We start from the raw sequence: 12337 nt of genomic DNA, 5'->3' as shown, positions 1-12337 counted from the left end.
CCTACTGAAGAACATCTTGGTTGCTCCTAGGTTTTGGCAATTATGAAAAAAGTTGCTATAAACATCTATGTGCAGGTGTTTGTATGAACATAAGCTTTCAACTCCTTTGGGTAAATACCAAGTTTTTAGTTTTGTAAGAAACTGCAAACTGTTACCTGATATAATCTGCTTTTTAAAATATCTTTTTTTTTTTTTTTTTATAAATTTATTTATTTTAGTTGGGGGCTAATTACTTTACAATATTGTAATAGTTTTTGCCATACATTGACATGAATCAGCCATGGGTTTACATGTGTTCCCCTTCCCGGACCCCCCACCCACCTCCCTCCCCATCCCATCCTTCTGGATCATCCCATTGCCCCGGCCCTGAGCCCTTGTCACATGCATCGAACATGGAATGGTGCTCTGTTTCACATATGACAATACACATGTCTCAATGCCATTCTCCCAGAACGTCCCACCCTCACCTTCTCCCTCAGAGTCCATAAAATTGTTCCATGCATCTGTGTCTCTTATTCTGTCTCGCATGTAGGGTTATCGTTACCATCTTTCAAATTCCATATATATGCATTAGTATACTGTATTGTTGTTTTTCTTTCTGGCTTACTTCACTCTGTGTAATGGGCTCCAGTTTCATCCATCTCAGTAGAACCGATTCAAATGTATTTTTTTTAATGGCTGAGTAATATTCCATTGTGTATATGTACCACAGCTTCCTTATCCATTCGTCTGCTGATGGACATCTAGGTTGCTTCCATGTCCTGGCTATTGTAAACAGTGCTGCGATGAACATTGGGGTACACGCGTCTCTTTCAATTCTGGTTTCCTCGGTGTATATGCCCAGCAGTGGGATTGCTGGGTCATATGGCAGTTCTATTCCCAGTTTTTTAAGGAATCTCCACACTGTTCTCCATAGTGGCTGTACTAGTTTGCATTCCCACCAACAGTGTAAGAGGGTTCCCTTTTCTCCACACCCTCTCCAGCATTTATTGCTTGTAGACTTTTGGATAGCAGCCATTCTGACTGGTGTGAAATGATACCTCATTGAGGTTTTGATTTGCATTTCTCTAATAATGAGTGATGTTGAGCATCTTTTCATGTGTTTGTTAGCCATCTGTATGTCTTCTTTGGAGAAATGTCTGTTTAGTTCTTTGGCCCATTTTTTGATTGGGTCGTTTATTTTTCGGGAATTCAGCTGCAGAAGTTGCTTGTATATTTTTGAGATTAATTGTTTGTCTGTTGCTTCATTTGCTATTATTTTCTCCCATTCTGAAGGCTGTCTTTTCACCTTGTTTATAGTTTCCTTTGTTGTGCAAAAGCTTTTAATTTTAATTAGGTCCCATTTGTTTATTTTTGCTTTTATTTCCAATATTCTGGGAGGTGGGTCATGGAGGATCCTGCTGTGATTTATGTCGGAGAGTGTTTTGCCTATGTTTTCCTCTAGGAGTTTTATTGTTTCTGGTCTTACGTTTAGATCTTTAATCCATTTTGAGTTTATTTTTGTGTACGGTGTTAGGAAGTGTTCTAGTTTCATTCTTTTACAAGTGGTTGACCAGTTTTCCCAGCACCACTTGTTAAAGAGATTGTCTTTTCTCCATTGTATATTCTTGCCTCCTTTGTCGAAGATAAGGTGTCCATATGTGCGTGGGTTTATCTCTGGGCTTTCTATTTTGTTCCATTGATCTATATTTCTATCCTTGTGCCAATACCATACTGTCTTGATGACTGTGGCTTTGTAGTAGAGCCTGAAGTCAGGCAGGTTGATTCCTCCAGTTCCATTCTTCTTCCTCAAAATTGCTTTGGCTATTCGAGGTTTCTTATATTTCCATACAAATTGTGAGATGATTTGTTCTAGTTCTGTGAAAAATACCATTGGTAGCTTGATAGGGATTGCATTGAATCTGTAGATTGCTTTGGGTAGAATACTCATTTTCACTATATTAATTCTTCCAATCCATGAACACGGTATATTTCTCCATCTGTTTGTGTCCTCTTTGATTTCTTTCATCAGTGTTTTATAGTTTTCTATATATAAGTCTTTTGTTTCTTTAGGTAGATATATTCCTAAGTATTTTATTCTTTTTGATGCAATGGTGAATGGTATTGTTTCCTTAATTTCTCTTTCTGTTTTCTCATTATTGGAGTATAGGAATGCAAGGGATTTCTGTGTGTTAATTTTATAGCCTGCAACTTTACTATATTCATTGATCAACTCTAGTAATTTTCTAGTAGAGTCTTTAGGGTTTTCTATGTAGAGGATCATGTCATCTGCAAACAGTGAGAGTTTTACTTCTTCTTTTCCTATCTGTATTCCTTTTATTTCTTTTTCAGCTCTGATTGCTGTGGCCAAAACTTCCAAAACTATGTTGAATAGTAGTGGTGAAAGTGGGCATCCTTGCCTTGTTCCTGACTTTAGGGGAAATGCTTTCAATTTTTCACCATTGAGGATAATGTTTGCTGTGGGTTTGTCATATATAGCTTTTATTATGTTGAGATATGTTCCTTCTATTCCTGCTTTCTGGAGGGTTTTAATCATAAATGGATGCTGAATTTTGTCAAAGGCTTTTTCTGCATCTATTGAGATAACCATATGGTTTTTTTCTTTCAATTTGTTAATGTGGTGTATTACATTGATTGATTTGCGGATGTTAAAAAAACCTTGCATTCCTGGGATAAAGCCCACTTGGTCATGATGTATGATCTTTTTAATATGATGTTGGATTCTGTTTGCTAGAATTTTATTAAGGATTTTTGCATCTATGTTCATCAGTGATATTGGCCTGTAGTTTTCCTTTTTTGTGACATCTTTGTCCGGTTTTGGAATTAGGGTGATGGTGGCCTCATAGAATGAGTTTGGAAGTTTACCATCTTCTGCAATTTTCTGGAAGAGTTTGAGTAGGATAGGTGTTAGCTCTTCTCTAAATTTTTGGTAGAATTCCGCTGTGAAGCCGTCTGGTCCTGGGCTTTTGTTTGTAAAATATCTTTTTACACACTGAGTTTCTTAAACTGAAATTTATCAAACTAGATTGATAGTCTCAGGGTTTATGAGAATGTTGAGTTTGAGAAACACTAATGTAGATGGGCATATGCTGTAGAGGCTCAGAGTGTACTAGGAGCAAGTGGGGAAAGGTTTTGTGACAAATTCATTTCTCTCTCATATAGAAATCTGGATATTGGCAATCTAGGGCTGTTATTGGGGGTTCTAACAGATGAATAAGGATATAGTGGGGGGCAACTGGCATTCTCTGGTGCGATGGATGTAAGAGCAGTTCAGCAAACAGGTGTCTATCTACTGGAAAATTCCTGTGTTAGAGACTAGGCACATTAGGAAATGACACAATGTCAGAGCTTCAGCTACTCCCACACCAGAGAGATTTATCATAGCTGATTAGGTTACAAGTCAGGCTGAGACATGAGTTCGACTTTGGCAGAGATAAAGAACTGTCGGGGAGAGACACTAGCAGTTGACCTGGGTAAAGCCTTCCCAAAAAGGATACATTTAAGTTGGGCATTCAAATAGAATTCATTGGGCATAGTTGGGCATTCAATGCATAGAAAACAGAAGTGGAAAAAACAGGTATGACAGATTAGGAAATTGACTCAGCTTGTGACTTAGCTTGTGACTGGGGGCTTCTCAGGTGGTGCTAATGGAAAAGAACCTGCCTGCCAGTGCAGGAAACATAAGAGATGTGAGTTTGATCCCTGAATAGGGAAGATCCCCTGGAGAAGAAAATGGCAACTCACTCCAGTATTCTTGCCTGCAGAATCCCATGGACAGAAGAGCCTGGCAAGATACAGTCCATTGGGTCGCAGAGAGTTGAACATGGCTGAAGCGCCTTGGCACGCATGCATGCACGTGACTGGAGCTAAGGTGCTTGATTAAAGCCAAGTTGCAAACGGTCTCTTTATGAAACATTTTCATTTTATTCTCTTGAAAGTGGGTGACAAAGATGTTTTAGGTGGTAAGCATGATTAAATGTGTAATTTAGAGCGATAATTCAAGATTGATTAGTTAGATGGGCAGCAACTAAAGACAGCAGTCCAAGTGGGAGATAATAAGGACTTGTCCTGACATAGGACAATAATAGTGTGAATACAAATGAGGAGGTACAGATTAATTAAATCCTTGAGAACTGGGACATCCTTTGTGGTCCAGTGGCTAAGACTCAGCACTCCCAGTGTAGGGGCCCTGGTCAGGGAACTAGATCCCTCCTGCTACTACTAAAAAAAAAGATCCCAAATGCCAGAACTGAAAGAGCCCATGTGCTGCTGCAACTCAGACTCCACACAGCCAGATAAATAAAAATAAATATTAAAAAAAAAGTACTTCAAAGGACACTATCAAGAAGGTAAAAAAGCTAGGAAATTCCCTGGCTGTCCAGTGGTTAGGACTCTGTGCTTTCACTGCTGGGGGATGGGTTCAGTCCCTGGTGGGGGAGCTAAAATCCCAAATGCTGCATTGTATGACCAAAATAATAATTAATTATTTTTTTAAAAAAAGTAAAAAAAGCAACCCACAGAATAGGAGAAAATATTTGCAAATCATATGTCTGACAAGGGTCTGATATCCATTATATATATATATATATATATAGACTCTTATAAAATCAACAACAGAAAGGCAAACAACCCAAAATGGGCAAAAGATTGAGCAAACATTTCTCCAAAGAAGATATGCAACTAGCCAACAAGCATATGAAAGATGTTCAATATCACTAGCCATAAGGGAAATGCAAGTCAAAACCACAAGGAGGATAACATTTCACATCCACTAGGATGGCTATAATCAAAAGGACAGATAACAAGTAACAACAAAGATGTGGAGAAATTGGAACCCTCACTCATACATTTCTGGTGGGAAAATAAAATGGTATCGCTTCTTGGAAAACAATTTGAAAGTTCCTCAAAAAGTTAGAGTTACCATTTGACCCAGCAATTCCTCTCCTAGATATATACCCAAGAGACATGAAAACATATGTCCACACAAAGACTTGTGCAGGAATGAAAGCAGCATTATTCATAATAGCCAAAAAATCTATCAACTCATGAATGGAGAAACAAAATAATGGCATATCCATATAAGGTGTATTTTTCAGCCTAAAAAGGATTGAAGTATTGATACATGCTACAATGTTTGTCCTGAAAATATCATACTAATTGACAGAAACTAGATTCAAAAGGTTAAATATTGTATTATTCCATCTTCATGAAATGTCCAGAATAGGCAAATCCTATTTGATGTTTGCTAGGGACTGATGAAGAAGAGAGAATTAAGAGTCACAGTTAATTTGGCTTGTTTTGGGGTGATGAAAGTAGAAGGTGGTGATGGTTGTACAACTTTGTGAATGCACTGAAAATCACTGAATTGCATACTGTAAAATGATGGCCTATATGGCGTGTACATTATACCTCAATTAAAGATTCCCCCCTCCGGCTGGCTAGCGCGCGACGGGGGCGGGGCAGCAGCTGCGGGCCCACGCCGTAAACAGATAACATGGCGGTGGCGGCTGCTGCGGCACCTGGGGCCTTGGGCACTTTGCAGGCCGGCCGTGCCCGCTTGGTGGCCGCTTGCTGTGCGCGGCTAGGCCCCAGGTGGAGGCTGCCCGGCTCCTGGACGTGCCCGCGCGTCGACTCGACGATATGGGCCCGGGGCTGGATGCCCGCGGCCGGGGGAACGGCCTGGCAGAGGGGCTACAGCGCAGAGGTGAAGTCTGAGGACGAGCTGCGGCTGCGGTACCTGGAGGAGGAGAACCGAGGAACTGTGGTGCTTGGAATAAACAGAGCCTATGCCAAAAATTCACTGAGTAAAAATCTTATAAAAATGCTCTCAAAAGCTGTGGCTGCTTTAAAATCTGATAAGAAAGTTCGGACCATAATAGTCTGAAGTGAAGTCCCTGGGATATTCTGTGCTGAGACATACTGTAAGAGGAGAGATTGGAAGACAGAAAGAGCAGCCCTTTTGAGGAGTCTGGCTTATTAAAAAAAAGAGAAAATTGGTGGTAGCTGGATCAGGTAACTGTGTGTGGGGATCAGGAATTTTTTTTTTTTTTTTTCATTTGTCTTTTGGGGCAGGAAATTAGGGTTTATTGGTAGTCATGAGTAAGGAGGGAAAAATATAGGCTTTCATGAGTGCAGGTTCCGCCATTTGTCCTGTGGGCCACAATTAGAGATGTTATTAGGTTGGTGCAAAAGTAATCGCGGTTTTACATTGTTGAACTTGCTGTTTTATATTGAAATACATTCTTAAATAAATGTGGTTATGTTACACACACACACACACACAAAAAAGATTCCCCCCTCCAAAAAAAGTAATTCTATAGAATTTGATAATTGACATTTGAGAAAAGTGAGAGAAAGTCAAAGAACAAGCTTATATCTTGAGGGATTAGGTGAATAGTAATGCCAGTATTAAAATGAGGGTTAGGGCTGGAGGTGGGACATCAGCAGAAGTAGGCCTGGAAGTAAGATTATGAGTTTAATTTAGAAAATATTTAGGGTATTTCCCTGTTAATCCAGTGGTTAAGACACTGCCTTCCAATGCTGGGGTTTTGAGTTTGATCCTTGGTGGGGGAGCTAAGATCCCACATGCCTCTCGGACAAAAAAGACGAAACATAAAACAGAAACAATAGTGTAACAAATTCAATAAAAGACATTTTTTAAAAAGAAAATATTTGGGATTTCTCTAGTGGTCCTTTGGTTAGGACTTGGCACTTTCACTGCTGGTGTCCAGGTTCAATCCCTGGTCGGGGAGTTAAGATCCCACAAGCCACACAGCACAGCAAAAAGAAAAAAGAGAGAGCAAAAATACTGACTTTTCAGTTGTCTGTAGAGCACTCTTTGGGGGGCAGTTCAAAAAACTTAAGTCTGGACATGAAAAGACAGATAAGAGTTAAGAGATCTAGACTTAGGGTCATCCAGATTTGAGTGATAGCTGAAACCAGAGAGAAGTTATGATAGCATTCAGCAAAGAGTTGGGACCTCGGGAGATTTGTTTGAACCAAGAAGTAGGTTGAATTAAAAAAACAAAACAAAAGCCTGTGAATCTAGAAAACAGCATTAGAAAGATAGAAGGAAAACTAAGATGGAACAAGGTCTTGGATACCTGGGAAGTTTGTGTTGTTCTGTAGGAAAAGGGTAAGAGGAACCCTGAACCCAAAGTCACAGCTTACTAACTGCTCTAATTTCCCACTAAGAATCAGATTTTAAAAACAGCAATTTCTGCTTCACCTTTTTTTTTTTCCTGTGTTGCAATTGCAAAGGAACCAGAGAACATAAACTTTGAGAGGTTATGTCAAGTACAAGGGTAGAAGGACATTTTGTACTGAAATAGCAGGACATTTCATTCCCAGAAGGCAACTTAGAAGTAAGAAGCATTTTAAAGCCCCAAATGGACTGAGGGGCTGGATTTTAGAAAGGCTGGCTTTATTCTCATTCTGGGTTTTCAGTTGCCCTGCCTTACTGTAGCTTTCTACTGCCAGAGCCTGCACATGGGAACTAGCTGAAGAACACATTGTTTGACTAAGGCACAAATGTTTGAAACTATTAATATCTTAATTATTATATACAATCCTACTAAAGAAAAAAGCCTCTCTAAACAAAAATCTCTTATTTTTCTTCATGAGTCCCCCAGAAGACTCCAAATCCCAGAATTCTGCAATTAATGTTTTGATCAAGGATGTCCAAAACCTTTTGTACAAGTGTTACAATCTAATAGAAATATTAACTAGCTCCTTTTGAGGTGGCCAGGACTAGGGTATAGTTTTTATTTGCTTTTCCTTTCTATATTTTAAGTTGTTTCTCTAATAATAGGCACACAAAAAAATACTAGGAGACCTAAAGATTTGGTATTCTTCTCTATGAAATAGGTCTTGATTAGTCTTTTTCTTTCTATAAATGAGGAAATCAAGGCAGAAAGAAGCTGGTTAGAAATGATGACGCTGGGGCTTCCCTGGTGGCTCAGTGGTAGAGAATCTGCCTGCCAGTGCAGGAGACTTGTTTGATCCCTGATCTGGGGAAGATCCCACGTGCCATGGAGCAGCTAAGTCCATACTCCACAACTACTGAGCCTGTGCTCTAGAGCCCAGGAGCAGCAACTACTGAGCCTGCATGCTGCAATTACTGAAGCCTATCTGCCCTAGAGCCAATGCTCTGCAACAAGAAAAGTCACTGCAATAAGAAGCCTGTGTACCATGACTAGAGAGTAGCCCCTGCTCACCACAACTAGAGAAAAAAAGCCCTCACAGCAAAGAAGACCCAGTACAGCTTAAATAAATAAATGAACAAAATTTAAAAAAAGAAATGATGAAGCTGATTTGAAATGATGAATCACTGCAAACTGCTGATTAAAGCCCTGGAGATGCCTGATGTCAGGAGTCTATTTCCAGCCATCTCCCCCTGTAGCTGGAGATTGTTGAATTGATGTCAAAGTTTATTGTATGTTCATTTCAGAAGTGTGCAAAAATATTTGACTTTTGAATTTTTCTTGAGAATTTCATAATTTATGAAACCTTTCATATGCATTATCTTATTTTAACCTTATGTCGACTCTGAGAGATGGAAAATATTGATTTTTATCATCACTGTTTCATAAGTGGAGAGATTGGGAGAGGTTAAGCAGTTTGCCCAAATTCACTTTGTTTCCAACTGGTGGCATAGTACTAACTCTCAATCTTGTGACTTCTAGTATCTTTCCATAAGATATGTTGCCTTTAAATTCTGGTCAGTGCTTCATTGTATGCCTTTTCTTTTAACACAGACTCAAACAAAGGACTTTTTATTCCCTTCCCTAACCGGGAAATAAAGGACTCCCTAACAAGTACTTCTGCAACCCAGGGCAGTGTTATACCAGATCAGAAATTAGACCCTTTCCTATTGGGAACACAGGTAATGTATTCACCCTCCTGCTGGATCTATTGACTAGTCAATGATTAATGCTAATAATCCAGTAGATTCTCAGTTATTTGTGAAGGTCTAAGAGGACTTTAAATTTTTTTTCTCTCTTTTTAAATAATTTTATTTGGGGAAAATTGCTTTACAATGTTGTGTTAGTCTCTGTTGTACAACAATGCAAATCTACCATAATTATACATATATTACCTCCCTCTTGAGCCTCCCTCCCCTCCCCTCACTCCACCCCTTTAGGTCATCACAGAGTGCCAGGCTGGGCTCCCTGTGTTACACAGCAACTTCTTACCAGCTATCTGTTTTACACGTGGTAGTGTATATATGTCGATGCTACTTTCTCTGTTCATCCCACTCTCTCCTTTCCCCACTGTGTTCACAAGTCCATTCTCTCTATCTGAGTCTCCATTCCTTCCCTCCAAATAGGTTTATCAATACCATTTTTCTAGATTCCATATATATATGTTAATATATGATACTTGTTTTTCTGCTTGCTTCACTCTGTATAAGACTCTAGTTTCATCTACCTCACTAGAACAGACTCAAATTTGTTCTTTTTTATGGCTGAGAAATATTCCATTGTATATATGTACCACATTTTATTTATCCTTTCATCTGTTGATGAACATGTAGATTGCTTCCATGTCCTAGCTATTGTAAATAGTGCTGCTATAAACATTGGGGGTATATGTGTCTTTTTCAGTTATGGTTTTCTCAGGGTATATGTCCAGTAGTAGAATTCCTGGATCATATGGTAGTTTTATTCCTAGGTTGTTTTTTTTTAAGAAATCTCCATACAGTTCTCCATAGCGGCTGTTTCAATTTACATTCCCACCAGCAGTGTAGGAGGTGGAGTGTAGTTGATTTATAATGTTGTTAGTTTCTGCTGTACAGAAAAGTGAATCAGTTATACATATACATATATCTACCCTTTTTCAGATTTTTTTTTCCCATATAGGTCATTATAGAGTGTCAAGTTGAGTTCCCTGTGGTATAAAGTGAAAGTGAAAGTTGCCCAGTCATGTCCGACTCTTTTCGACCCCATGAACTATATAGTCCTTGGAATTCTCTAGGTCAGAATACTGGAGTGGGTAGCCTTTCACTTCTCCAGGGGATCTTCCCAACCCAGGGATCAAACCCAGGTCTCCTGCATTGCAGGCAGATTCTTTACCAGCTGAGCCACAAGGGAAGCCCAAGAAAACTGAAGTGGATAGCCTATCCCTTCTCCAGCAGATCTTCCCAACCCAGGAATCGAACCAGGGTCTCCTGCATTACACGTGGATTCTTTAGCAACTGAGCTATCAGGGAAGCCCCCTTATTTGTAAGACAGAGTCACAGATGTAAAAAACAATTTTATGGTTACCAAGGGGGAAAGGAGGGGAGGGATAAATTGGGAGATTGGAATTGACATATGCACACTACTAAGTAGTGTGACTCTGTCTTGTAAATAAGTTCATTTGTACTTTTTTTTAAGATTCCACATGTAAGTGATATCATATGACATTTGTCTTTGTCTGACTTAAGAGGCTTTTTTGATGAAGGCATGTTAGACACTTTAAAAGGAAAGCACAAGACAGGATACAAAGAACCTTCTCCATTGATTTTAGTCTCCTCTTTCCCTCTCGCCTAGTACCTGATCAAATGTATATATAATTTTAGCAGATTGTATGCCAGGCATTTTGGCATTCAAACAGGGATATAACTGTTACAGGTTTGGGCTGGTTTTCAGTTTTCTCCTCTCTTCCCAGGGTCTCTATTTCCTGTTACCTGGCTTCTTTACATTTTCTACTTCTTAGCCTTTTAATTACTGGATTCTTAACATCTCAGGGATGACTCTCCTAACACTGCCTCTTGGGCAATGAAGAGGCAGAGATCATGCAAGAAGGGGGAAGAATTTAAAAAGTTCTTAGAGAAAAAATTGGTGGGAGTCCATTACTTATTTATATGAATGAATATGATGCAGGAAGCAGAACTGACGACTTTATATTCAACTTCTTTTGTTTGCATTTTCTTTGATAAGTTATTGAGTAGTAAATTTTCTGAAAATATCCAGAAGGAGAAAGAAAAGACAGAAAGACTGATTAATCCACAATTTGGATAATCAACACTATATACAAGGAATAAGTAAGATTTCCTTTCAGATTGAATTTTTATAATGCCTTCATTTTATAAAAGGACAGATTAGCATTTAGTTGGTTTCTTTGTTTTTGGAGATTCTCCTTGGGTAATTTAGAAACTACTTCAATTACCATTTTTAAAAAAACTTGGTATTGTTTTAAAGAAAATGGAGACAAAAGTATACTATATGTCTACATGCGTGTGAGTGCTCAGTCTTGTCCGATTCTTTGTGACCTCAGGGACTGTAGCCTGCCAGCCTCCTCTGTCCTTGCCACTTCTTCCTCCAGGGGACCTTCACAACCCAGGAATCAAACCTGTGTCTCCTGCATTGGCAGGCAGATTCTTTACCACTGAGCCATTGGGAAAGTCTTACTCTAATTTACAGTTAACATGAAATAGCACTTCTTATATTAAAAAAAAAAAACCCAAAACTTTGTAATAACTTCTTGAAGTGAGAGAAAAAAGGAAATTAAATAAATAGCCTGCTTTATGTCCTCTTAGTTTAAGAAATAGGAAGTAGGATTTCTTTCTCTGCATAACTACCAAAAAGATACTGAATACTTGAAGATGGCTTTTAAAAAGCAAACTCTAGATGGCTTTCTAGATGCAAAAGTAGGAAGTCAAGAGATACCTGGAATAACAGGAAAATTTGGCCTTGGAGTACAAAACGAAGCAGGTCAAAGGCTAACAGAGTTTTGCCAAGAAAATGCACTGGTCATAGCAAACACCCTCTTCCAGCAACAAAAGAGAAGACTCAACACATGGACATCACCAGATGATCAATACCAAAATCAGATTGATTATATTCTTTGCAGCCAAAGATGAAGAAGCTCTATACAGTCAACAAAAACACAACTGGGAGCTGACTATGGCTCAGATCATGAACTCCTTGTTGCCAAATTCAGACTTAAATTCAAGAAAGTAGGGAAAACCACCAGACCATTCAGATATGACCTAAATCAAATCCCTTACAATTATACAGTGGAAGTGACAAATAGATTCAAGGGTTTAGATCTGATAGATACAGTGCCTGAAGCACTATGGAGTTTTGTGACATTGTACAGGAGGCAGGGATCAAGACCATCCCCAAGATAAAGAAATGCAAAAAGGCAAAATGTTTGTCTGAGGAGGCCTTACAAATAGCTATGAAAAGAAGAGATGTTAAAGGCAGAGGAGAAAAGGAAAAATATACCCATTTGAATGCAGAGTTTCAAAGAATAGCAAAGAGAGATAAGAAAGCCTTCCTCAGTGATCAATGCAAAGAGATAGAGGAAAACAATAGAATGGGAAAGACTAGCGATCTCTTCAAGAAAATTA

The 12337-nt window shown here is 39.0% G+C and overlaps 1 protein-coding gene and 1 pseudogene across 5 annotated transcripts in view; both read left to right on the top strand.

The window, feature by feature from the left end:
* Window positions 1–12337, top strand: part of LRRC36 (leucine rich repeat containing 36) — a 61597-nt gene that overhangs the window by 29385 nt on the left and 19875 nt on the right. For all 5 annotated transcript variants that reach the window (XM_081513000.1, XM_081512999.1, XM_081513001.1 and 2 more), the window contains exon 6: window positions 8757–8884. In XM_081513000.1, coding sequence (XP_081369126.1) covers window positions 8757–8884 — 128 coding nt within the window. The remainder of the gene's footprint in view (window positions 1–8756; window positions 8885–12337) is intronic.
* Window positions 5495–5982, top strand: LOC145514663 (methylglutaconyl-CoA hydratase, mitochondrial pseudogene; annotated as a pseudogene).

This window comes from Giraffa tippelskirchi, chromosome 7, assembly GCF_054371585.1.
Source record: "Giraffa tippelskirchi isolate mGirTip1 chromosome 7, T2T-mGirTip1v1.2.pri, whole genome shotgun sequence".
Taxonomy (NCBI): Eukaryota; Metazoa; Chordata; class Mammalia; order Artiodactyla; family Giraffidae; genus Giraffa; species Giraffa tippelskirchi.
This window is presented reverse-complemented; position numbering and strand designations above follow the sequence as displayed.